The following is a 26,750-nucleotide window of genomic DNA, read 5'->3' on the forward strand; positions in this document are numbered from 1 at the left end:
TTATTATTATTTCTTGCTGATTTAATTGATGTATGTGTAGTAGAGCTGCGCGGTTTGCGGTCTCATCTGCGGATAAACCGCGGGTCGGGCGGGTGACATGACGAAAAAATAGATTTTAATTAGATTCGGGCGGGTGGCGGTTGAACCATTTGGAAATAATTGTTATACATGGTTCAGGGATCGGTATACTTCACCATTCAAAGAGCCATTTGGGACCCGTGTCACAAAGCGAAAAAGACAATAGGAGACGTAATCATTCTCTAGAATGACTGGCGGCTGTCACCCAGATAATAAGTATTAGGGCGTGCTATGAAGTCATTGACTTTGTCGCCCTCTACAACAGGTACGATCTGCTTGTCAGTCCAGCAACATGTTGTGTGTCGGACACACGCACACGACTGCAAGGCATACTGGGTGACACAGAGTACACTAATGGTTGTGATATAAACAATTTCAACACTCTTAGTAATATGCGCCACGCTGTGAAGCCACACCAAACAAGAATGACAAACACATTTCGGGAGAACATCCTCCCAGTAACACAACATAAACGCAACACAACAAATACCCAGAATCCTTTGCATCTGTGACACAGCCTGACTATTTTATACACCCTGCTAGCAGCAAACCCCGCCACCCCCCGTGCGTCGGTAAGGTGGGCGGGGTTGGGGGCGCGGGGGTGTAAAATATATTCATGGTAATCACGGATGCAAAGGATTCTGGGTATTTTTTATGTTGCGTTTATGTTGTGTTACTGTGAGGATGTTCTCCCGAAATGTGTTTGCCATTCGTGTTTGGTGTTGCTTCACAGCGTGGCGCATATTAGTAAGAGTGTTAAAATTGTTTATATCACAACCATCAGTGTACTCTGTGTCACCCAGTATGCCTTTCAATCTTGTACGTGTAATTGCGGAAGCTGCTTACAACATGTTGCCAGACTAACAATCGGTTTGTACATGTTGTTGAAGCTGTCAAAGGCAATGGCTTCACAGCACGCCCTTATTCTTGTCATCAGGATGAACACTTGGATATTTGCGAGAACGTTAGTGGCTCCCATTGTCATCTTTACTCTGTGAAACGGGTTTAATTGTTCTTTGAGTGGTAAAGGTGGCCGACCTCTGATGTATTTCAACGAGCGGGCGGTTGCGGTTCTGATAAAATGTTGGTTCGGGTGGATGACTACTTTGGTGATGTGGTTGCGGATGATATAATTGCCTATCCGCGCATCTCTAATGTGTAGATACTACCTTGTTTTTGTTATCTCTGTTTCTTTTTCTTCTTTTGGGGGGGTGGGTGGTATCATGGGTATATAAACAAAAATTATTTTGACATTTAGGGCAGACAACGGCTATGTGATGTATGTGAATATGATTCAGTGGATGGAAATGTCTGATGCTGGATGTCCCCCCGAAAAAAAATGAAAAATTAAATTTCGCGCGGTAGTATGATGCTAAAATGTCGCGGTATGATGACGCGTGCGCGTGACGTCACGCATTGTAGAGGACATTTTTGGTCCAGCACCGATCACAGCTATAGGTCGTCTCTTTTCATCACATAATTCCACATTATTCTGGACATCTGTGTTGCTGAATCTTTTGCAATTTGTTCAATTAATAATGGAGAGGTCAAAGAAGAAAGATGTAGGTGGAAAGCGGTGTATTGCGGCCGCCTTTAGCAACACAAACACAGCCGGTGTTTCCTTGTTTCATTGTTTACATTCTCGAAAGATGACGGTGAAGCTTTACTATGAAACAGAGCGGTCAAGCGGACATGGTTCCCTAAAACATGTCAACTGGCAGGTTTCGGTGAGAAAATGGCTGTAATAAGTTGGCTCTTACCGTAGACATGAGCGGCGAGCTTGCGTCGTTCCTCCTGCACCTGTCGAAGAGGCAGCTGCGACTCTCTTGCCTCCTCTCACTGGCCGCCCCCGACCGTCGGATACTTCCACTGTGGAGAAGGGGGGGAAAAAAAAATCTCAGCCCGGCCCCAACGGCTGCTTTCGCCTCGTCGAGAAACGTGGCTTCCCTTGGAGACACTGGCGGTCACCACACCCCTCCGACTTTCAGTTGTACAGGTACCACCATATAATCTCACTAAAACACTAGTAACACAATACGCAGATAAGGGATTTTCCAGAATTATCCTAGTAAATGTGTCTAATAACATCTGAATCGCTCTGCCGTATATTTTTTTTATTTATTTATTTTTCTTTCCCTAGTCCTTCACTCTCACTTTCCTCATCCACGAATCTTTCATCCTCGCTCAAATTAATGGGGAAATCGTCGCTTTCTCCGTCCGAATCGCTCTCGCTGCTGGTGGCCATGATTGTAAACAATGTTCAGATGTGAGGAGCTCCACAACTCGTGACGTCACACGCACATCGCCTGCTACTTCCGGTACAGGCAAGGCTTTTTTATTAGCGACCAAAAGTTGCGAACTTTATCGTCGATGTTCTCTACTAAATCCTTTCAGCAAAAATATGGCAATATCGCGAAATGATCAAGTATGACACATAGAATGGACCTGCTATCCCCGTTTGAATAAGAACATCTCATTTCAGTAGGCCTTTAAAGGTAGAGGTGATCATTTGGTCGAACTGACCATTACCAGTGACAGTTGAGAGTTCCAGGTTTGATTCCCTGTTCCTAATGCCACCCACACTGGTTTAAATGCAACTTTGATATTGGGTTTCACTATGTAAAGCGCGTTGAGTCACGAGAGAAAAGCGCTATATAAATATAATTCACTTCACGTCTTGGAGAATACTTGCAGGAAATGCAAGTCGTGTGACTTCCTGTACATTAGTCATCAGGAAAGAGGCTGACCACATGTCCTAATGCTCTTTCTGACTCACACTAAGAACCTGATCCTCTTTTAGCGTCACACTACACTTGTCTCAATTCCAATTTGCTAACATGCACGGTTAATTTAGTCATTGATTAGCTAACGTCGTGTTGATGTACCGGTAGGGCTGGGCGATACGGCCTTTTAATATTTCGATATTTTTAGGCCTTGTCACGATCCAGCATATATATCTGGATATTTTTGCCTTAGCCTTGAATGAACACTTGATGCATATAATCACAGCAGTATGATGATTCTATGTGTCTACATTAAAACATTCTTCTTCACACTGCATTAATATATGCTACTTTTAAACATTCATGCAGAGAGGGAATTCACAACTAAAACTGTATTTATGAAACAGTTATTAAGCAGTGGCACAAACATTCATGTCTTTTCCAAAACAGAGTGCAAGATTGGGAGAGACATTTTAAAAACAAGCTATGAGTGCACTTTTGTGCATGATGTCACTAAGCTGACATATCAAAACAACACTAAATTAAAGTGCACTTTTTGTACAGAACACCACTATAATAGTTTAAAACAAATAAAGTGCACTTTTGTGCATGATGTCACTAAGCTGACATATCAAAACAACACAAAATTAAAGTGCACTTTTTGTACAGAACACCACTATAATAGTTTAAAACAAATAAAGTGCACTTTTGTGCATGATGTCACACAAGATATTTCAATAAGTGTCAAATAAAAATGAGCTGCATAATAGGAAATGAAAGTGTATGTCCTTCGCTGTGTAGTAGGCTCCTGCGGACATTATCTCCTTTTGTTGTTGACTATTTTTTTCATACGGTGTTGATCGGGAAACGGTTGCCTCTGCATTTTGATGGTGTGGGATCGAACGGAGATGTTGACATGCGGAGTAAGCACTCTCCATTCTCTAGCACAGGGGTAGGGAACCTATGGCTCTAGAGCCAGATGTGGCTCTTTTGATGACTACACCTGGTTCTCAGATAAATCTGAACTGACATTGCTTAACACGATAAGTAATGAATAATTCCACTTGTAATCACAGTGTTAAAAATAATGTTCAAAATATAAAACATCCTCATGTGTTTTTAATCCATCCATCTGTTTTCTACCGCACCTGTTCAAGAAGTTGCATTAATGGTAAGAAGTTATTTATTTATTATTGGTTAGTGTGGGGCTTGCCCTCCTGGGGGTTCTTCGGACCCCCAAGCACCGACATGAGAGCCTGTTTCAGGGTTACAATATTGTTATATTTTTCAATAAGTCTCTCAGTTGCTTTCCAGCAATAGTTTTTTCCAGCCCCAACCCAGTCTCTCCTCCTGGCTGCTGCTTATAACAGAGCGACAGGTGATTAGATAACAAGGCCCAGGTGGGCCATCTACGCACCTGTCGCTGCGGGCCACGCCTCCTCCACAGTTAGCTTCAGAATAACAATGTTATTACAAAGAATAAGAGACCTATTATACTCTAGAAATGTTGGTCTTACTTAAAAATGCACGTGTTTAGTTGTGTTCAGTGTTAAAAAAAATATTATATGGCTCTTACGGAAATATATTTTAAAATATTTGGCTTTTTGGCCCTCTTAGCCAAAAAGGTTCCCGACCCCTGCTCTAGCAGGCGACTTTTCAAACGATGCTACACATTAGCAGTAATGCTACTTTTTGTAGCAACGCTTTTGCCCCACGGTGGTCTGTTCGACATCTTCCCGCTTGAAGCCAAACCACCGCCAAACCAGTGTTAATTTTGTTGACGAAAATTTTTCGTCATAGTTATCGTCAACAAACTTTTTTTTCCTGACTAAAACGAGACAATAACTAAATAAAAAATAATTTACGTGGACTAAGACGATGACGAGGTGAATTGACATATTCGTCAAGGAAGAAAAACGAGACGAAAATGTTTGCCAGAGACGAGATCCAATCGGAACTCATTTTGTTAGGAAGAGGCGGGAGGAGTTGGGAAGAGAACCAATCAGAGCGACGTGGTAAGGAAGTCACGTAAACGTAGTTTGCGTTTGAGACTGCAGAAGACAACATGTCAACGCCGGAGAGGAAGAGGAGAGAGGACATATGGGGAAATGTTGTATTTGACGTCAAAGATAACAAGACGCAGTGTAAGAAATGCAGCGCGAGGATTACGGGGAAAAACACAACAAACTTGGAGCGACATTTACAGTCGAATCACCCCGAAATCCACACAGAGGTAAGAATTTTCCACAACGTACAACTCACTCGACGTTATCCCGTTTATTACACGGCTTACTCGTGAAATACTAAATTTGGAGACATGATTTTCATCAAAATACGACTTGTAGCGGTGATTTTTCCGCTGTTTTGCTTTGACTTTCAGAAATTGAAGGGAAAGTTTAAATATTACCCTTTAGTCGACTAAATCTACTGTAGTTTTCGTCGACTATAATCTTATGATATTTCGTCAACTTAAACTATCCATCCATCCATCCATTTTCTACCGCTTATTCCCTTTTTTGGGGTCGCGGGGGGCGCTGGCGCCTATCTCAGCTACAATCGGGCGGAAGGCGGGGTACACCCTGGACAAGTCGCCACCTAATCGCAGGGCCAACACAGATAGACAGACAACATTCACACTCACATTCACACTCTAGGGTCATTTTAGTGTTGCCAATCAACCTATCCCCAGGTGCATGTCTTCTTTGGAAGTGGGAGGAAGCCGGAGTACCCGGAGGGAACCCACGCATTCACGGGGAGAACATGCAAACTCCACACAGAAAGATCCCGAGCCTGGATTTGAACCCAGGACTGCAGGACCTTCGTATTGTGAGGCAGACGCACTAACCCCTCTGCCACCGTGAAGCCCCAACTTAAACTAAAAAAATGTAAATAACTAAATTATGACTAAAACTAAATTACATTTTAGTCAAAAGACTATGACTAAAACTAAATCAAATTTTTCCGTCAAAATTTACACTGCGCCAAACGATGGACCCCCTGCTGTTTTTCTTGGGAATTAATTCTTCCTTCGTTTGTTACCAGATTCGCACCTTCTTTCTCTCGTATTACCGCTAGCACCACAGCTAACATTACCCACGCTGCTACCTCTCTGCTCCGCGAGGGCGTATACAAATGTGACGAATGTAAGAAGGTGCGCTCACTGTCTGTGAGAAGGAGAGACAAGAAAGATGGGAAGAGCTTGTGGTGTAATTCCCGCAGCTGCGTGAGAACGTATACTCGAATATCACGATATAGTCATTTTCTCTATCGCACAGAGACAAACCCGCGATATATCGATATACAACCCAGCCTTACGTTCCTTTGTCTAAACATTCCTCTTAATCAGGAAGAAAATTGACAAATTTGTTTATTGAAGTGGAAAAATTCCCGGTTTTCCCAAAATTCCAGGAGTTCCCTAGTACCACTTCTCAATTAAACATGTTACTACTTCGACATTTCTCGACCGATTTGAAAAATTCCAACAACAACCATTTCAACACATTCAGACCATTCAGTTTTTTTTTTTGTACCATTTAACAAAAAAATCCCGCTTTTCCAGAAATTCCTACAATTTTTTGGGATATTCCCATGGAAATCAATGGTACATTCTTCAAACTCCCACATTTTTCACCTGATTCAAACTGTTCCAACTTCAAAATATTCAGCCTGTTTGGGGGAATTATGTGCTTAACGTCAGCAATTCTACCAAAAATTTCAGGTCAACGTCAGTATTGGAGCATTCACACGCACTTCCTTCAGAGATCTAGTTTTTGAATGTTTTTTTTGTAACTTAAACTTGGTAAAAACATTGCAGTGAAATATTAGAACACATTTAAAAAATACCAGTGATAATAATGATAAACATGATCATTTTGGTCACAATAACCGTGATAACAAATGTTCATAATCAACCAATGTAGTATTACTACTAGTGTTGTCCCGATACCAATATTTTGGTACCGGAACTGCAAACCCTGTTTCCATATGAAATGGGAAATTCTGTTAGATGTAAATATAAAAGGAATACAACGATTTGCAAATCATTTTCAACCCAAATTCAGTTGAATATGCTACAAAGACAACGTATTTGATGTTCAAACTGATAAACTTTTTTTTGTTGTTGCAAATAATCATTAACTTTAGGATTTGATGCCAGCAAAGAAGTTGCGAAAGGTGGCAATAAATACTGATAAAGTTGAGGAATGCTCATCAAACACTTATTTGGAACATCCCACATGTGTGCAGGCTAATTGGGAACAGGTGGGTGCCATGATTGGGTATAAAAACAGAATCCCAAAAAATGCTCAGTCTTTCACAAGAAAGGATGGGGCGAGGTACACCCCTTTGTCCACAACTGCGTGAGCAAACAGTCAAACAGTTTAAGAATAACGTTTCTCAAAGTGCAATTGCAAGAAATTGAGGGATTTCAACATCTACGGTCCATAATGTCATCAAAAGGTTCAGAGAATCTGGAGAAATCACTCCACGTAAGCAGCATGGCCGGAAACCAACATTGAATGACCGTGACCTTCGATCCCTCAGGCGGCACTGTATCAAAAACCGACATCAATCTCTAAAGAATATCACCACATGGGCTCAGGAACACTTCCGAAAACTACTGTCACTAAATACAGTTGGTCGCTACATCTGTAAGTGCAAGTTAAAGCTCTACTATGCAAAGCAAAACCCATTTATCAACAACATCCAGAATTGCCGCCGGCTTCTCTGGGCCCAAAATTATCTAAGATGGACTGATGCAAAGTTGCAAAGTGTTCTGTGGTCTGACGAGTCCACATTTCAAATTGTTTTTGGAAATATCCGACATTGTGTGATCCGGACCAAAGGGGAAGCGAACCATCCAGACTGTTATCAACGCAAAGTTGAAAAAAACAGCATCTGTGATGGTATGGGGGTGCATTAGTGCCCAAGGCATGGGTAACTTACACATCTGTGAAGGCACCATTAATGCTGAAAGGTACATACATGTTTCGGAACAACATATGCTGCCATCCAAGCGCCGTCTTTTTCATGGACGCCCCTGCTTATTTCAGCAAGACAATGCCAAGCCACATTCAGCACGCGTTACAACATCGTGGCTTCGTTAAAAAAGAGTGCGGGTACTTTCTTGGCCCGCCTGCAGTCCAGACCTGTCTCCCATCGAAAATGTGTGGCGCATTATGAAGCGTAAAATACGACAGCTGGGACCCCGGACTGTTGAACGACTAAATCTCTACATAAAACAGGAATGGGAAAGAATTCCACTTTCAAAGCTTCAACAATTAGTTTCCTCAGTTCCCAAATGTTTATTGAGTGTTAAAATAAAAGGTGATGTAACACAGTGGTGAACATGCCCTTTCCCAACTACTTTGGCATGTGTTGCAGCCATGAAATTCTAAGTTAATTATTATTTGCAAAAAAAAATAAAGTTTGAGTTGGAACATCACATATCTTGTCTTTGTAGTGCATTCAATTGAATACGGGTTGAAATGGATTTGCAAATCATTGTATTCTGTTTATATTTACATCAAACACGGGTGTCAAACTCTGGCCCACGGGCCAAATCTGGCCCGCCGTGTAATTTAATTTGGCCCCTGAGGCAATATGAAATTAACATTAGAGCTGGCCCGCCGGTATTATACAGTGGCGGTGCCGCTGTAACACCACATTCACCGCTAATACTCCTACTTCCCAACCCTCCCGATTTTCTGGGACCCCCAAATTTCAGTGCCCCTCCCGAAAATCTCCCAGGGCAACCATTCTTCCGAATTTCTCCCGATTTCCACCCGGATGACAATATTGGGGGCGTGCCTTAACGGCACTGCCTTTAGTGTCCTCTACAACTGGTCGTCACATCCGCTTTTCCTACATAAAAACACACACGCACACGAGTGAATGCAATGCATACTTGTTCAACAGCCATACAGGTCACACTGAGTGAGGGTGGTCGTATAAACAACTTTAACACTGTTACAAATATGCACCACACTGTGCATATTTGGGGCGGCATAGCTCGGTTGGTAGAGCGGCCGTGCCAGCAACTTGAGGGTTGCAGGTTCGATTCCCGCTTCCCCCATCCTAGTCACTGCCGTTGTGTCCTTGGGCAAGACACTTTACCCACCTGCTCCCAGTGCCACCCACACTGGTTTAAATGTAACTTAGATATCGGGTTTCACTATGTAAAGCGCTTTGAGTCACTAGAGAAAAGCGCTATATAAATATAATTCACTTCACTTCACTTCACTTTGAACCCACACCAAACAAGAATAACAAACACATTTCGGGAGAACATCCGCACCGTAACAGAACCAATACCCAGAACCCTTTGCAGCACTAGCTACCCCCCGCCCTCCCAAGCAATAATTAACATTTTACTCATGCACTTTCTTTTGCTACTTCAAGGCTTGAATGTTTGATTCATTCATTATTATTTTATTTGCAAATGTATTATTAGCCGGTGAAAAAAGTTTATTTTGATATTTACCTCAGAGGGCTGCAAATAGAAAAGAGGCATTCAAATGTTATTAACATTTTATTTGATATGCCATTGATATTTTTTAATTATTATTATTATTATTTAAAACTCGATTTTACATGTCACTATGAAGTTATATAAGCCTTGCTTGTTCAATATTCAATGAAAAACTTGTTTGGGTCCTTATTAAAAGGTTAATTTGTTCAACCTTGGCCCGTGGCTTTGTTCAGTTTTAAATTTTGGCCCACTCTGTATTTGAGTTTGACACCTCTGATCTAACACAATTTCCCAACTCGTATGGAAACGGGGTTTGTAATACCGGTATACCGTACAACCCTAACTACTACCATCCCTAAGCTGGTACAAGATGCAAACAGGCCATTTTGCTAAAGCTTCCCTCAGTAGCTTCCAGGGAAAAACCGAAAACTCAATGAAGGATTAAAATGTCTTCTCTCGCAATACCCCTGACTCCTGCGAATCAATGAGTGCAATTTAAAAACACTTCAGTCGCACTAATTGTTGCCGGCCTTTTCTGCACACGTGCACAGCAGACCACTTCACACGGGCGGAGCAGCTGTTAAAACGGCGCCGTGCTGACGTGATTCAAGGCGCTTTCTAGCAACCAGTTTCTCCCTGGTGGCCTTGAGAGTGTGTCCGCTAGTGACAAACATGGAAAACATTCATCGCAGACCACGTGTTGGGCTGTCTGATGCAACAGAAAATCCGTGCGATCATTTGTTGTGCCGCCAGCAGCAGCAGGGTGACAGTCGGGGGTCACAGACATCGTGTCCCCGTTTTTGTTTATTCAGCTTTTCCTGTCATTTTCTCCCCGCGTGTGGCGTCATAAGATCACTATCCATCACAAACATTTCAACAGTGTGAACCCACACGTGCACGTCTTTTCCCTGTTTTTGCTCCGCAGCCCCACGAGTTTGACGAGTGCCGACTGGACATCAGCGTCAACGACAGCGTCTGGTACCTGAGAGCGCTGGACCCCGAGCGCCGCCACCTATGGATCGACTCCATCGAGATGCACCGGGTGAGGAGTGCGCAACACGTTCTCAACACAGTAGCAACGACTAGGCCTGGGCCGATAACACGATTTATTGACCTACAAATGTATCGCAGATAAACGATATCTAGTGCAGTATTTTTCAACCTTTTTTGAGCCAAAAACGGTGGCATTTTAAAAAGGTTAGAAAATGAAACTCCACCAGTTTTTTGTCGTTTCCTGTGTGTAGTGCTTTAGTTTCTGTCTCGCGCTGTTAATTTGGTGTCCCTTCCTGTTTTTTTTTGGGGTGTTCTCCTGTAGCAGCGTCACGCCTTCCTTTGAGTTCCATTGCCTGCGCCTGATTTGTTTTCTCAATCAAGACTACCGTATTTTTCGAACTATAAGTCGCAGTTTTTTTCATACTCAGGAGCGACTTATGTGTGAAATGATTAACACATCGTAAAATATCAAATAATATTATATAGCTCATTCACGTAAGAGACTAGACGTATAAGATTTCATGGGGTCAAACAGATTGTTTGGTAAACGTATAGCATGTTCTATATGTCAGTGGTTCTCATCCTTTTTTCAGTTTTGTACCCCCTGTGAACATTTTTTTAAATTTCAAGTACCCCCTAATCCAGGGGTAGGGAACCTATGGCTCTAGAGCCAGGTGTGGCTCTTTTGATGACTGCATCTGGCTCTGAGATAAATCTTAGCTGACATTGCTTAACACGATAAGTAATGAATAATTCCGCTGATAGTCATAGTGTCAAAAATAACGTTCAAAATATAAAACATTCTCATGCATTTTAATCCATCCATCCGGTTTCTACCGCACCTGTTAAAGAAGTCACATTAATGGTAAGAAGTATTTTATGTATTGTTGGTTCACTTCAGAATAACAGTGTTATTAAAAAGAATAAGAGACTTATTATACTCTAAAAATGTTGGTTTTACTTAAAGCACGCATTTAGTTGTGTTCAGTCTTAAAAAAAATATTATATGGCTCTCACGGAAATACTTTTTAAAATATTGGGCTTGTATGGCTCCCTCAGCCAAAAAGGTTCCCGACCCCTGCCCTAATCAGAGCAAAGCATTTTTGGTTGAAAAAAAGAGATAAAGAAGTAAAATACAGCACTATGTCATCAGTTTCTGGTTTATTAAGTTGTATAACAGTGCAAAATATTGCTCATTTCTAGTGGTCTTTCTTGAACTATTTGGGAAAAAAAGATAAAATAACTAAAAACTTGTTGAAAAATAAACAAGTGATTCAATTATGAATAAATATTTCTACACATAAAAGTAATCAACTTAAAGTGCCCTCTTTGGGGATTGTAATTGAGATCCATCTGGATTCATGAACTTAATTCCAAACATTTCTTAACAAAAAATAAATCTTTAACATCAATATAGCGGTATAGCTCAGTTGGTAAAGTGGCCGTGCCAGCAACTTGAGGGTTGCGGGTTCGATTCCAGCTTCCGTCATCCTAGTCACTGCCGTTGTGTCCTTGGGCAAGACACTTCACCCACCTGCTCCCAGTGCCACCCACACTGGTTTAAATGTAACTTAGATATCGGGTTTCACTATGTAAAGCGCTTTGAGTCACTAGAGAAAAGCGCTATATAAATATAATTCACTTCACTTCAATATTTATGGAACATGTCCACAAAAAATCTAGCTGTCAACACTTAATATTGCATTGTTGTATTTTTTTTCACAGTTTATGAACTTACATTCATATTTTGTTGAAGTATTATTCAATAAATTTATTTATAAAGGATTTTTGAATTGTTGCTATTTTTAGAATATTTTTTTACAACTCACATACCCCTTGGCATACCTTCAAGTACCCCCATTTGAGAACCACTGCTATATGTTATAGCAGTGGTCCCCAACCACCGGCTCGATTGGTACCGGGCCGCAGAATAATTTTCTAAATAGTTTTTTTTTTAAATCATTATTTTTATTTTATTAAATCAACATAAAAAAACACAAGCTACACTTACAATTAGTGCACCAACCCAAAAAACCTCCCTTTTTCATGACAAATTATCAAGCTACAAAAAGGTTGGGGACCACTATGTTATAGTTATTTGAATGACTCTTACCATAATAAGTTACGTTAACATACCAGGCACCTTCTCAGTTGGTTATTTATGCCTCTTATAACGTACACTTATTCAGCCTGTTGTTCACTATTCTTGATTTATTTTAAATTGCCTTTCAAATGTCTATTCTTGGTGTTTTATCAAATAAATTTCCCCCAAAAATGCGAGTCTTACTCCAGTGCGACTTATAGTCCGATAAATACGGTATTTAGTTGGATTGTCATGTCACGTACGGATGTACTTTGTGGACGCCGTCTCCGCTCCACACGCTGTAAGTTTTTGCTGTCGTCCAGCATTGTGTTTTTGTTTACTTTTTAGTGGGGATGGGCGATATGGCCTTTTTTTAAAATCCCAATATTTTTAGGCCATGTCACGATACACGATATATATCTCGAATGTCGGCCCAGGCCTATTAGCAACCATTGAGAGTTGAGGAAAAGTGTGTGTGTGTGTTTATTGTACGCATGTGTGTTTCTATCAGAGTGTCAGAGAGGGGAGGAGAAACAAGGGAGGAGTCCAGGCTGTGACTTTCATCCCTCCACCACTGGTGCGTCTGAGTGTGTAGAAATGTGTGTACACCGGCTCCTCTTAGATGCTTCCTTGCCTTATTCCACCCGTCATCCATACCCCTTGTCCTTTTCAAAAGGGGAACATTATCACCAAACCTATGCAAGCATCAATATATACCTTGATGTTGCGGAAAAAAGACCATGTATTTTTTAACCGATTTCCGAACTCTAAATGGGGGAATTTTGGCAAATTAAACGCCTTACTGTTTATCGGTCTTTTAGCGATGACGTCAGAACGTGACGTCACCGAGGTAACACACCCGCCATTTTCATTTTCACATTACAAACACCGGGTCTCAGCTCTGTTATTTTCCATTTTTTCGACAATTTTTTGGAACCTTGGAGACATCATGCCTCGTCGGTGTGTTGTCGGAGGGTGTAACAACGCTAACAGGGAGGGATTCAAGTTGCACTACTGGCAAGAAATCTGCCGCCAGACCCCCATTGAATGTACTAAATTGTCTTCACATTTGACCGGCGATGCTAAGACAGACATGGCGCAGAGATGTATGGATAACCTGCAGATGCATTTGCAACGTAAGTCAACGAAATCACAAAGGTGAGTTTTGTTGATGTTGTTGACTTATGTGCTAATCAGACATATTTGGTCACGGCATGACTGCCAGCTAATCGATGCTAACATGCTATTTACGCCAGCTGTATGTACATTTGAAACTAGATACCCACATATAATGCGAAACAAACACTTACCAATCGACGGATTTAAGTTGCTCCAGTGTCACAAGATGCGAAAGTCCTGATCGTTTGGTCCGCACATTTTACCGGCGATGCTAATAAGGCAGCCATGCTATGGGCCACTTCATTAGGTACACCCACGCTATGGCCGAATAGCGTCAATTGCTATTCGCTCAATAGCCTCAATTTCTTCTTCAATTTCGTTTTCGCTATCTGCCTCCATACTCCGACCATCTGTTTCAATACATGCGTAATCTGTTGAATCGCTTAAGCCGCTGAAATCCGAGTCTGAATCCGAGCTAATGTCACTATATCTTGCTGTGGCAACCGCCATGTTTGTATTGGCAGCCCTGTGTGACGTCACAGGGAAATGGATAGTGGTTTTGAAGATAGCAAAAATAAGGCACTTAGAAGCTTTATTTAGGGGTATTCTGGGACTGGTAAAATTTGGAAAAAAAACTTCAAAAAATACAACAAGCCACTGGGAACTGATTTTTATTGTTTTTAACCCTTTTGAAATTGTGATAATGTTCCCCTTTAAGAGTGTAGGTGAGCTGGAGTCTATACCAGCTGACTGGACCGGCCACCAGTCAGTTTCAAGTTTTATTCACAATACCATATCACGCTGGGCCCTAGCTCATCTAAGATGGACTGATGCAAAATCTGGTCTGACGAGTCCACTTTTCAAAGTGTTTTTGGAACCCGACATTGAATGCCCGTGACCTTGGATCTGTCAGGCGGTCCTTAAAGCAGCTAAACGCTGCTGTAATTGAGAAAACAAATGGACCAATATCAAATGTGGACTGTAGAATATGCTTGTTCTCCGAAATATAAAACATAACCTTAAAGGGGAACATTATCACCAGACCTATGTAAGCGTCAATATATACCTTGATGGTGCAGAAAAAAGACCATGTATATTTTTAACCGATTTCCGAACTCTAAATGGGTGAATTTTGGCGAATTAAACGCCTTTCTGTTTATCGCGCTGGAGGCGACGACGTCAGAATGTGATGTCGCCGAGGTAATACAGCCGCCATTTTCATTTTCAACACATTGTAAACATTGGGTCTCAGCTCTGTTATTTTCCGTTTTTTCGACTATTTTTTGGAACCTTGGAGACATCATGCCTCGTCGGTGTGTTGTCGGAGGGTGTAACAAGACTAACAGGGAGGGATTCAAGTTGCACCACTGGCCCGAAGATGCGAAAGTGTCTGCCGCCAGACCCCCATTGAATGGGCAAGAGTGTCTCCACATTTTACCGGCAGACATGGCACAGGGATGTATGGATAACCTGCAGATGCATTTGCAATGATAAAGTCAACGAAATCACAAAGGTGAGTTTTGTTGATGTTGTTGACTTATGTGCTAATCAGACATATTTGGTCGCGGCATGGCTGCCAGCTAATTGATGCTAACATGCTACGCTAATCGATGCTAACATGCTATTTACCGGCGGTGCTAAAGCAGACATGGCACAGAGATGTATGGATAACATGCAAATGCATTTGCAATGATAGTCAACGAATTCACAAAGGTGAGTTTTGTTGATGTTGACTGCCAGCTAATCGATGCTAACATGCTACGCTAATCGATGCTAACATGCTATTTACCGGCGGTGCTAAAGCAGACATGGAACAGAGATGTAAGGATAACCTGCAGATGCATTTGCAACTATATTACGTTTCCTTCCACCCACATTTAATGCGAAAAAAACACTTACCAATCGAAGGATTTAAGTTGCTCCAGTGTCAAAAGATGCGAAAGTCCTGATCGTTTGGTCCGCACATTTTACCGGCGATGCGAACGCAGTTATTCGGCCATGTTATGGCTATGAATAGCGTCAGTAGCTATTCGCTCAATAACTTCAGTTTTTTCTTCAATACTTTCATACTCCAACCATCTGTTTTAATACATGCGTAATCTGTTGAATCGCTTAAGTCGCTGAAATCCGAGTCTGAATCCGAGCTAATGTCGCTATATCTTGCTGTGGTATTCCCATTGTTTGTTTACATTGGCAGCACTGTATGACGTCACAGGGAAATGGATAGTGGTTTTGAAGACAGCGAAAATAAGGCAGTTTAAAGCTTTATTTAGGGATATTCCGGGACCGGTAAAATTTTGAAAAAAACTTCAAAAAATACAACAAGCCACTGGGAACTGATTATTGTTTTTAACCCTTTTGAAATTGTGATAACGTTCCCCTTTAATAGTGAAGGGGGAAGTCCGGGCCCCTAGATTTTCGGAAATGTGGCCCTCAAAACAATTTAGTTTAATAGGCCTGCTCTACACGGCTGTTCCAACGGGGCTTTAGAACCCAGAGTTGCTTGGCGTTACTACTAAAAACAACTGTAGGTTCAATTCCAGAAAAGTACGTATGCCAGTATGAAGCAGGGCTTCCTAACCTTTTTGACTCTGGGACCCCCATTTTCAACTACATACCGTATTTTTTCGGACTATAAGTGGCAATTTTTTTCATAGCTTATACTCAGGAGAGACTTATGTGTGAATTTATTAACACGTTACCGTAAAATATCAAATGATATTATTTAGCTCATTCACGTAAGAGACTAGCGTATAAGATTTCATGGGATTTAGCGATTAGGAGTGACAGATTGTTTGGTAAACCTATAGCATGTTCTATATGTTATAGTTATTTGAATGACTCTTACCATAATCCATCCATTGTAGTTATCATTGTCACCGACGTCCCACTGGGGTGAGTTTTCCTTGCCCTTATGTGGGCCTACCGAGGATGTCATAATGGTTTGTGTTGTGGTTTGTGCAGCCCTTTGAGACTCTAGTGATTTAGGGCTATATAAGTAAACATTGATTGATTGATAATATGTTAGGTTGACATAGCAGGCACCTTCTCAGTTGGTTATTTATGCCTCATATAACGTTCACTTATTCAGCCTGTTGTTCACTATTCTTTATTTTAAATTGCCTTTCAAATGTCTATTCTTGGTGTTGGGTTTTGTCAAATAAATTTCCACCAACAATGCGACTTATACCCCAGTGCGACTTATATATGTTTTTTTCCTTCTTTATTATGCATTTTCGGCAGGTGCGACTTATACTGCGGAGCGACTTATACTCCAAAAAATACGGCCCACTCAAATATTTACTATGAATTAAAAATCTTACTCTTGATTTTAATCATATTCTATAATTACACTATATAAACACATACCACCTTAGGCTTAGGTCAGGCTGATTTAAAAAAAAAAAAAAGAGTCCAAAAAGTAAATTGTACATACGTTCTACATCACTGGCAATAACACCTGTGTTTTCTCTACATCCACCATGTTTGAAGGTTGTAGATAAACTGCATATCTTCACAACGGTTGTTTATATTCAGACAAGGCAAGCCTAAAAATAGCTTTTGTGGGTGTGGCCAACCCGATTTCTGACCTCGTAACGCTCACAGCTCGGCGACGTCGTCATTCCCAGGTAAGCGGAACGCACCAATATTGAAAGTAGTTGTGGCCAATCACAAGGAGACTTCTTTCTTGTGTTTGGAGGCATCACCAGCGGGGAGAAATTGCTGTGTGCTGGGATACAAAAATGTGATTAAAAAAATATAGAGTCAATATGTAGTGAATAAATAGAACTAAATACAATATTGCATATATAATAAGATAATAAGGTAAAGGACTTCAATCAAATTGATAAATATTAGGTAAAAATGTAAAAATGCCAGCATATCCCAAAGGATACGAAAGTCTTTTGACTCTGGTTTGATTACTCAATTTATGATTACAACACAGGAGAGCGTCTGGCGGTAGCCGGTGTATACGTTACACCTTCCACGGTCTTCGGGGCCACCCGCTGGTGCTGTCTGACATGCCCAAGGACTCACAGCAACACGTTCAATCAATCTTTATTTATATAGCCCTAAATCACAAGTGTCTCAAAGGGCTGCGCAAGCCACAACGACAACCTCGGTTCAGATCCCACATCAGGGCAAGGAAAAACTCACAACCCAGTGGGACGTCAATGTGAATGACTGTGAGAAACCTTGGAGAGGACCGCAGATGTGGGTGACCCCCCCTCTAGGGGAGACCGGATGCAATGGATGTCGAGTGGGTCTAGCATAATATTGTGAAAGTTCAGTCCATAGTGGATCTAACATAATAGTTTGAGAGTCCAGTCCATGGTGGATCTAACATAATAGTGTGAGAGTCCAGTCCATGGTGGATCTAACATAATAGTGTGAGAGTCCAGTACATAGTGGATCTAACATAATAGTGAGAGTCCAGTCCATAGTGGATCTAACATAATAGTGAGAGTCCAGTCCATAGTGGATCCAACATAATAGTGAGAGTCCAGTCCATAGTGGATCTAACATAATAGTGAGAGTCCAGTCCATAGTGGATCTAACATAATAGTGAGAGTCCAGTCCATAGTGGATCTAACATAATAGTGAGAGTCCAGTCCATAGTAGATCTAACATAATAGTGAGAGTCCAGTCCACAGTGGATCTAACATAATAGTGTGAGAGTCCAGTCCATAGTGGATCTAACATAATAGCGAGAGTCCAGTCCATAGTGGATCGAACATAATAGCGAGAGTCCAGTCCATACTGGATCTAACATAATAGTGTGAGTCCAGTCCATAGTGGATCTAACATAATAGTGAGAGTCCAGTCCATAGTGGATCGAACATAATAGCGAGAGTCCAGTCCATACTGGATCTAACATAATAGTGAGAGTCCAGTCCATAGTGGATCGAACATAATAGCGAGAGTCCAGTCCATAGTGGATCTAACATAATAGTGAGAGTCCAGTCCATAGTGGATCTAACATAATAGTGAGAGTCCAGTCCATAGTGGATGTAACATAATAGTGAGAGTCCAGTCCATAGTGGATCTAACATAATAGTGAGAGTCCAGTCCATAGTGGATCTAACATAATAGTGAGAGTCCAGTCCATAGTGGATCTAACATAATAGTGAGAGTCCAGTCCATAGTGGATCTAACATAATAGTGAGAGTCCAGTCCATAGTGGATCTAACATAATAGTGAGAGTCCAGTCCATAGTGGATCTAACATTATAGTGAGAGTCCAGTCCATAGTGGATCTAACATAATAGTGAGAGTCCAGTCCATAGTGGATCCAACATAACAGTGAGAGTCCAGTCCATAGTGGATCTAACATAATAGTGAGAGTCCAGTACATAGTGGATCCAACATAATAGTGTGAGTCCAGTCCATAGTGGATCTAACATAATAGTGTGAGTCCAGTCCATAGTGGATCTAACATAATAGTGAGAGTCCAGTCCATAGTGGATCTAACATAATATTGTGAGTCCAGTCCATAGTGGATCTAACATAATAGTGTGAGTCCAGTCCATAGTGGATCTAACATAATAGTGAGAGTCCAGTCCATAGTGGACCGAATTTGGAGGTTTCAACGTTGGCAAGTATGTTTTACGGTAACATTTATGGTGGTCTTTACAGCATATTACTGGAAATTGAAAAGAAAAACAGTTTTTTTTTAACTATAAAAGTCTGTTGTTTGAGCTGCCCGTTTTTGTTGTTGTTTTTAAGTTGTATTACCGCAAATGGAAAACAAAAAATACGGTAAAAATCTGGCAGCTCAGATGGCGGAATAAAAAAAAAAGTGTTATTTTTTTTCCATTTACCGTAATATGTTGTAAAAATTGTATATTTCGCAGTAAAATTCTGGTGAAGGACTTGCCATTTTTTTCACCCGTAAAATCAACAGGTTTTTCTATACCCTGTACATAAAAACATATTTTAGTATTCAAATGCATAATTTGTAATATTTGCTGTTTCATGCAGCCCTTTGATGGAAGCCATCAACAGCGATACGGCCCTCAATGAAAACCAATCAGATAAACGAATGTCCTCACAAATATTAATATGAATACGAAGCCTAAAAGTGAGTTTTGTGGCCTTGCCTCGGATCTGTTTTCCATTGCTAAAATGTTGGCAAAACCTAAACGCCAGCCTCGATACATCTCAAGCGCGTAACCAAGCTAGTTATTTATCTCCGCACCTTATTGCTCTTTTATCCTGTACTACCATGAGCTAATGCAACCAAATTTCGTTCTTATCCGTACTGCAAAGTTCAAATTTGAATGACAACAAAAGGAAGTCTAAGTCCTTGCCCTGATGTGGGATCTGAGCAGAGGATGTCGTTGTGGTTTGTGCAGCCCTTTTAGACACTCGTGATTTCGGGCTATATAAATGAACCTTGATTGATTGATTGAAGTCTAAGTCTAGTTACACGATCTCCAGACTGCGAGGTGGAGGTTGGAACTAGTGCAAGGGTGTCAAACTCAAATACAGAGTGGGCCAAAATTTAAAACTGAACAAAGCCGCGGGCCAAGGTTGAACAAATTAACCTTTTAATAAGGACCCAAACAAGTTTTGCATTGAATATTGAACAAGCAAGGCTTATATAACTTCATAGTGACATGCAAAATTGAGTTTCAAATAATAACAATAATAATTGAAAAATATCAATGGCATATCAAATAAAGATATAGTAAAAATTGAATGCCTCTTTTCTATTTGCAGCCCTCTGAGGTAAGGATCAAAATAAACTTTTTCAACAGGCTAATAATAAATTTGAAAATAAAATAATAATGAATGAATCAAACATTCAAGCCTTGAAGTAGCAAAAGAAAGTGCATGAATAAAACGTTAATTATTGCTCAGTTTGCTACACTGATCAGCTTTAACACTGAATATGGAACAAGCGACGTGTATATAACTTAATAGTGCAAAATATACTTTCAAAAAACATCAATGGCATCCATCCATCCATTTCCTACCGCTTATTCCCTTTTGGGGTCACGGGGGGTGCTGGCCCCTATCTCAGCTACAATCGGGCGGAAGGCGGGGTACACCCTGGACAGATCGCCACCTCATCACAGGGCCAACACAAATAGACAGACAACATTCACACACTAGGGCCAATTTTTAGTGTTGCCAATCAATTTATCCCCAGGTGCATGTCTTTGGAGGTGGGAGGAAGCCGGAGTACCCGGAGGGAAATACATTTGAAAATAAAATTGTTGTTTTGTTGATAGCGGGTGGTGTATTTTGTATTGTCCCGGAAGAGTTATTGCTGCAAGGGGTTCTGGGTATTTGTTCTGTTGTGTTTATGTTGTGTTACGGTGCGGATGTTCTTCCGAAATGTGTTTGTCATTCTTGCTTGGTGTGGGTTCACAGTGTGGCGCATATTTGTAACAGTGTTAAAGTTGTTTATACGGCCACCCTCAGTGTGACCTCTATGGCTGTTGACCAAGTATGCCTTGCATTCACTTGTGTGTGTAAAAAGCCGCAAATGTTAAGTGACCCTGTTTGTAAGATGGAAAAGCGGACGTGATGACAGGTTGTAGAGGACGCTAAAGGCAGTGGCTTTTAAGGCACGCCCCAAATATTGTTGTCTGGGTGAACATCGGGAGAAATTCGGGAGAATGGTTGCCCGGGAGATTTTCGAGAGGGGCACAGAAAAAACGGGGGTCTCCCGGGAAAATTGGGAGGGTTGGGAAGTATGAGTATTAGGAATGAATATGGCGCTGTATAATACCGGCGGGCCAGCTCTAATGCTAATTTGACACTGCCTCAAGGGCCAAATGAAATTACACGGGGGGCCAAATTTGGCCCGCGGGCCAGAGTTTGACACCCATGAACTAGTGCATGCCTCCTCGTATGATGGAAAAATGTGTCAGACTAGTGCTAATAGTTGCCAGGGTCAAGATACTTTGCAGCAACTTGCCACCAGGAGGTATTTATGTTCTCCATTTGTTTTTTTTTGTTTTTTTTTTTTAAACGTGAGACTTGTCAACAACATGTCGATTCACACCCGGTCTCCAAAGTGTGGAGAGAATGTGTCTTGTGCGTGTCAAAACACGCAGCGGCTGACGTTTGGTGTTCTTGTTGTCTTACAGAAAAGTTACTACTTGACTGATGCGGATAACTCAATGATATCGATTTTTATTTTTATTGTAGGGATTCATCATCATTGATGGTCACTCAAAGAGTATGACGATCTTTTTTTTTATGGAGGATGCCTGTATGTAGGGCTGGGCGACATGGCTTTTTTTTAATATCTCGATATTTTTAGGCCATGTCACGATACACCATATATATCTGGATATTTTGCCTTAGCCTTGAATGAACACTTGATGCATATAATCACAGCAGTATGATGATTCTATGTGTCTACATTAAAACTGTATTTATTAAACAGTTATTAAGCAGTGGCACAAAAATTCATGTCCTTTTAAAACAGAAAGTGCAAGATTGTCAGAGACATTTTAAAACAAGCTGTTAGTGCACTTTTGTGCATGATGTCACTCAGATGACATATCAAAAAAACACAAAATTAAAGTGCACTTTTTGTGCAGAACGTATTTTTTGGGAGTATAAGTCGCACCGGAGTATAAGTCGCACCTGCCAATAAATGCATAATAAAGAAGGAAAACAACATATATAAGTCGCACTGGAGTATAAGTCGTATTTTTTGGGGAAATTTATTTGATAAAACCCAACACCAAAAATAGACATTTGAAAGGCAATTTAAAATAAAGAATAGTGAACAACAGGCTGAATAAGTGTACGTTATATGAGGCATAAATAACCAACCGAGAAGGTGCCTGCTATGTTAAAGGGGAACATTATCACCAGACCTATGTAAGCGTCAATATATACCTTGATGTTGCAGAAAAAAAGACCATATATTTTTTAACCGATTTCCGAATTCTAAATGGGTGAATTTTGGCGAATTAAACACCTTTCTGTTTATCGCTCATGTGGTGATGACATCAGAACGTGACGTCTCTGAGGTAATACAGCCGCCATTTTCATTTTCAACACATTGCAAACACCGCGTCTCAGCTCTGTTATTTTCCGTTTTTTCGACTATTTTTTGGAACCTTGGAGACATCATGCCTTGTCGGTGTGTTGTCAAAGGGTGTAACAAGACTAACAGGGAGGGATTCAAGTTGCACCGCTGGCCCGAAGATGCAAAAGTGTCTGCCGCCAGACCCCCATTGAATGTACCGGAGTGTCTCCACATTTGACCGGCGATGCTAAGGCAGACATGGCACAGAGATGTATGGATAACCTGCAGATGCATTTGCAACTATAAAGTCAACAAATTCACAAAAGGCGAGTTTTGTTGATGTTGACTTATGTGCTAATCAGACATATTTGGTCGCGGCGTGACTGCCAGCTAATCGATGCTAACATGCTATTTATCGGCGGTGCTAAAGCAGACATGGCACAGAGATGTATGGATAACCTGCAGATGCATTTGCAACTATATTACATTACCTTCCATCCACATTTAATGTGAAAAAACACTTACCAATCGACGGATTTAAGTTGCTCCTGTGTCAAGAGATGCGAAAGTCCTGATCGTTTGGTCCGCACTTTTTACTGGCGATGCTAACGCAGCTATTTGGCGATGTTATGGCTATGAATAGCGTCAATAGCTATTCGCTCAATAGCTTCAGTTTCTTCTTCAATATTTTCATACTCCAACCATCCGTTTCAATACATGCGTAATCTGTTGAATCGCTTAAACCGCTGAAATCTGAGTCTGAATCCGAGCTAATGTCGCTATATCTTGCTGTGGTATTCCCATTGTTTGTTTACATTGGCAGCCCTGTATGACGTCACAGGGAAATTGATAGTGGTTTCGAAGATAGCGAAAATAAGGCACTTTAAAGCTTTATTTAGGGATATTCCGGGACCGGTAAAATTTTGAAAAAAACTTCAAAAAATACAACAAGCCACTGGGAACTGATTTTTATTGTTTTTAACCCTTTTGAAATGTTGATAATGTTCCCCTTTAACGTAACATATTATGTTAAGAGTCATTTAAATAACTACAACATATAGAACATGCTATATGTTTACCAAATAATCTGTCAGTCCTAGTCCATAAATCCCATGAAGTCTTATACGTCTAGTCTCTTACGTCAGGGGTGTCCAAATTTTTTCCACTGAAGGCCGCACACGGAAAAATTTAAGCATGCGGGGCCATTTTGATATTTTTCATTTTCAAACCATAACAAAATAAAGGAATTTTTTTTTTCATCCTTAGGGCTCCTGGGGAGCATAGAGGGTCTCAGTCACTAAAATGTTAAAAATAAGTCAAATTATTATGTTTTATTTAATGCTTACAGTAAATTTCTATATCAACTTGAGGTTGATATAAAGTAAAACAAATACGTTTTTATGCCTTTTCTGTCAAAGACAACTTTTTTTTTATAGTAAAACTGAAATATGTAGTATTTAGAAAAAATAGATAGTACTTTGATTCCTTCAGGAGAGTTCCTTTTATTTAGCAATTAAAGCCCTCAAAGATCAATAATGCAGGACACCATTGATTTTAATTATTCAATATTTTTGAGTAATCACAGTGAAAAGTTAAATAAAATCCTACTAAATATATTTAAGATCCCAAAGTTCCCCACTCATAAAGTGATAAATTTTTATCAGTTTTTTTTTTATTTTTAACACTTAAATTTCAAGATCAACTTCGGATATATCTGTCGATTTTAAGTTTGAATTATTATTTTGTTTGTTTTATGCTCTTGTCAAAAATGTTATGTTTTTATATGGCAACCACACAACATATGCAATATTTTTTCCACATAAAACATTTTATAATTCATCATAACATGGATTTTTTTGTCTTTTTTTTTTGAGCAATGGTAAAAAAAGAAAATAAAGACAAAAGGAAAAAAAACTGCCTGCATGGCAGCTTTGTGTCAACATTTCCAATTTTTCTCATTAGATTTCACCTCATTCCACTTTTTTTTTTTTTAAATGTTTTTTTTTTATTTTTGCAATACTATCAAGTTTGCAATTTTTGCAGAATGTGTGGCGGGCCGGTTAACGATTAGTTGCGGGCCGCAAATGGCCCCCGGGCCACATTTTGGACACCCCTGTCTTACGTGAAAGAGCTAAATAATATTAGTTGATATTTTACGGTAATGTGTTAATAATTTCACCCATGAGTATAAGTCGCACCCCCGGCCAAACTATGAAAAAAAACTGTGACTTATAGTCCGAAAAATACGGTAGTTTAAAACAAATAAAGTGCACTTTTGTGCATGATGTCACACAAGATATTTCAATAACTGTCAAATAAAAATTAGCTGCATAATAGGAAATTTAATGGCTATGTGGTGGGTTCCTGCGGACGTTATCTCTTTATGTTGGTGACTTTTTTTTTCATACGGTGTTGATGTGGAAATGGTTGCCTCGGCATTTTGTTGGTGTGTCACCAAACGGAGATGTTGATGTGCAGAGTAAGCACTCTTCATTCTCTAGCGGGTGACTTTTCAAATGATGCTACATATAAGCAGTAATGCTACTTTTTGTAGCTACGCTTTTGCCCCACACTTGACAAATTACGGTTGTCTGTTCGACATAGTCCCACTCGAAGCCAAACCACCGCCAGGCGATGGACCCCCTACTGTTTTTCTCGGGAATTAAATCTTCTTTCGTTTGTTACCAGATTCGCACCTTCTTTCTCTCGTATTACCACTCGCACCACAGCTAAAATTACCAATGCTGCTACCTCTCTGCTCCGCGAGGGCGTATACGTATGTGACTAGTCATTTTCTATATCGCACAGAGACAAACCCGCGATACATCGCCCAGCCCTACCTGTGCCTGACTTTGTTTAACGTGGGGAGACTCGTGCACAGACAGTCACCACACCATCCTTGACAGAATCAGGTCAGGGTCCAGGGGCACGGAGTCCAAGACGACTGGGGGACCCTTTTCTGCTGCAGCCTTCCCCCGCCTTCGCAGCCGTTGTGGTAGTTCTTAAATCTACCGTTTTCCGCCTACTCCTCCGTTGAGGTCTTCACCGTATCCCTGGCGAGAATAGAATGGAACATTATATTTGCATTTGCACTTTTTTAAAGACTCTAACTTAAGGTGCAGTAGTGGGAGCAAATATGGGGTAAAATGAATAACACAAGAGGTAATAAAGTAAAAAACTAAAATTGAAATAAACAGACTACTATCCAATAAAAATAAGAAGCAATCCTGTACAATATACACAACACTAGAAATAGAAAATACTGTACAATATACAGAACAAGACAAGAGTACCGAAGTAATAAATAACAATCAGTGTATTGCACTCGAAGGGTAGTATTGCACAGTAGGGTATTAGGGTAGGATTTTGTATAGGGGTGAAATATTATCATTATTCTAAGTTAGAGTTCAAGATGGTGACAGCTCTGGGAAAGAAGCTGTCTCTGAGCCTGTTTGTTCTGGCTCTGATGCACCTGCCCGATGGTAGCAGGTCAAACAGGGGGAAGCCAGGGTGTGTGCTGTCTTTGCCGATGCTTTTTTTGCTTTCTTGAGGCAACGGGAGTTATGTAAATCCTTCAGAGAGGGCAGGGGGCAGCCGAAGATTTTTCGTGCGGACTTTATGACCCTCTGAATCGCCTGTTTGTCTGCTTCTGTGCAGCTGGCGTACCACACTGTTCTGCAGTACGTCAGCAGGCTCTCGACAGCCGAGCGATAGAAGGTCTGGCTAGGGGGTCAGTCAGGTGCTAGGCTTTTGCCAAGGGGCCACCTGGGGTGACAGTAGTAAAGGGGCTAACCTCTTAGTGTAGTGGTTCTCAAATGGGGGTACGCGTACTTTTTGTGGACATGTTCCATAGATTTATTTTTTTGTGAAGAAATGTTTAGATTTATGTTCATGAATCCAGATGGATCTCTATTACAATCCTCAAAGAGGGCACTTTAAGTTGATGATTACTTCCATGTGTAGAAATCTTGTATAATTGAATCACTTGTTTATTTTTCAACGAGTTTTTAGTTATTTTTATATATTTTTTTCCAAATAGTTCAAGAAAGACCACTACAAATGAGCAATATTTTGCACTGTTATACAATTTAATGAATCAGAAACTGATGACATAGTGCTGTATTTTACTTCGTCTCTTTTTTTCAACCAAAAATGCTTAGGGGGTGTTACGTTCCAGATGGCTCGAAGTCTAGGGATCATAGGGGAACGCAACATAAAAGTGTATAAATAAAATTAGTTGTAAATTAAAGACGCTGAAGCCAAGAATTGAAAACAAAAACTAGTGTAT

At 40.6% G+C, this 26,750-nt stretch overlaps 1 protein-coding gene across 5 annotated transcripts in view; it reads left to right on the forward strand.

Moving 5' to 3' along the window:
• The window catches only part of LOC133557450 (ceramide transfer protein-like), a 70,252-nt gene that overhangs the window by 13,648 nt on the left and 29,854 nt on the right, over window positions 1–26,750 (forward strand). For 3 of the 5 annotated variants that reach the window (XM_061907912.1, XM_061907914.1, XM_061907913.1), the window contains exons 3-4: window positions 10,196–10,312; window positions 12,858–12,923. In XM_061907912.1, coding sequence (XP_061763896.1) covers window positions 10,196–10,312; window positions 12,858–12,923 — 183 coding nt within the window. The remainder of the gene's footprint in view (window positions 1–10,195; window positions 10,313–12,857; window positions 12,924–26,750) is intronic. The other 2 variants (XM_061907915.1, XM_061907916.1) reach the window with 1 other exon arrangement.

The sequence above is a fragment of the Nerophis ophidion genome, linkage group LG08, assembly GCF_033978795.1.
Source record: "Nerophis ophidion isolate RoL-2023_Sa linkage group LG08, RoL_Noph_v1.0, whole genome shotgun sequence".
Classification (NCBI taxonomy): domain Eukaryota; kingdom Metazoa; phylum Chordata; class Actinopteri; order Syngnathiformes; family Syngnathidae; genus Nerophis; species Nerophis ophidion.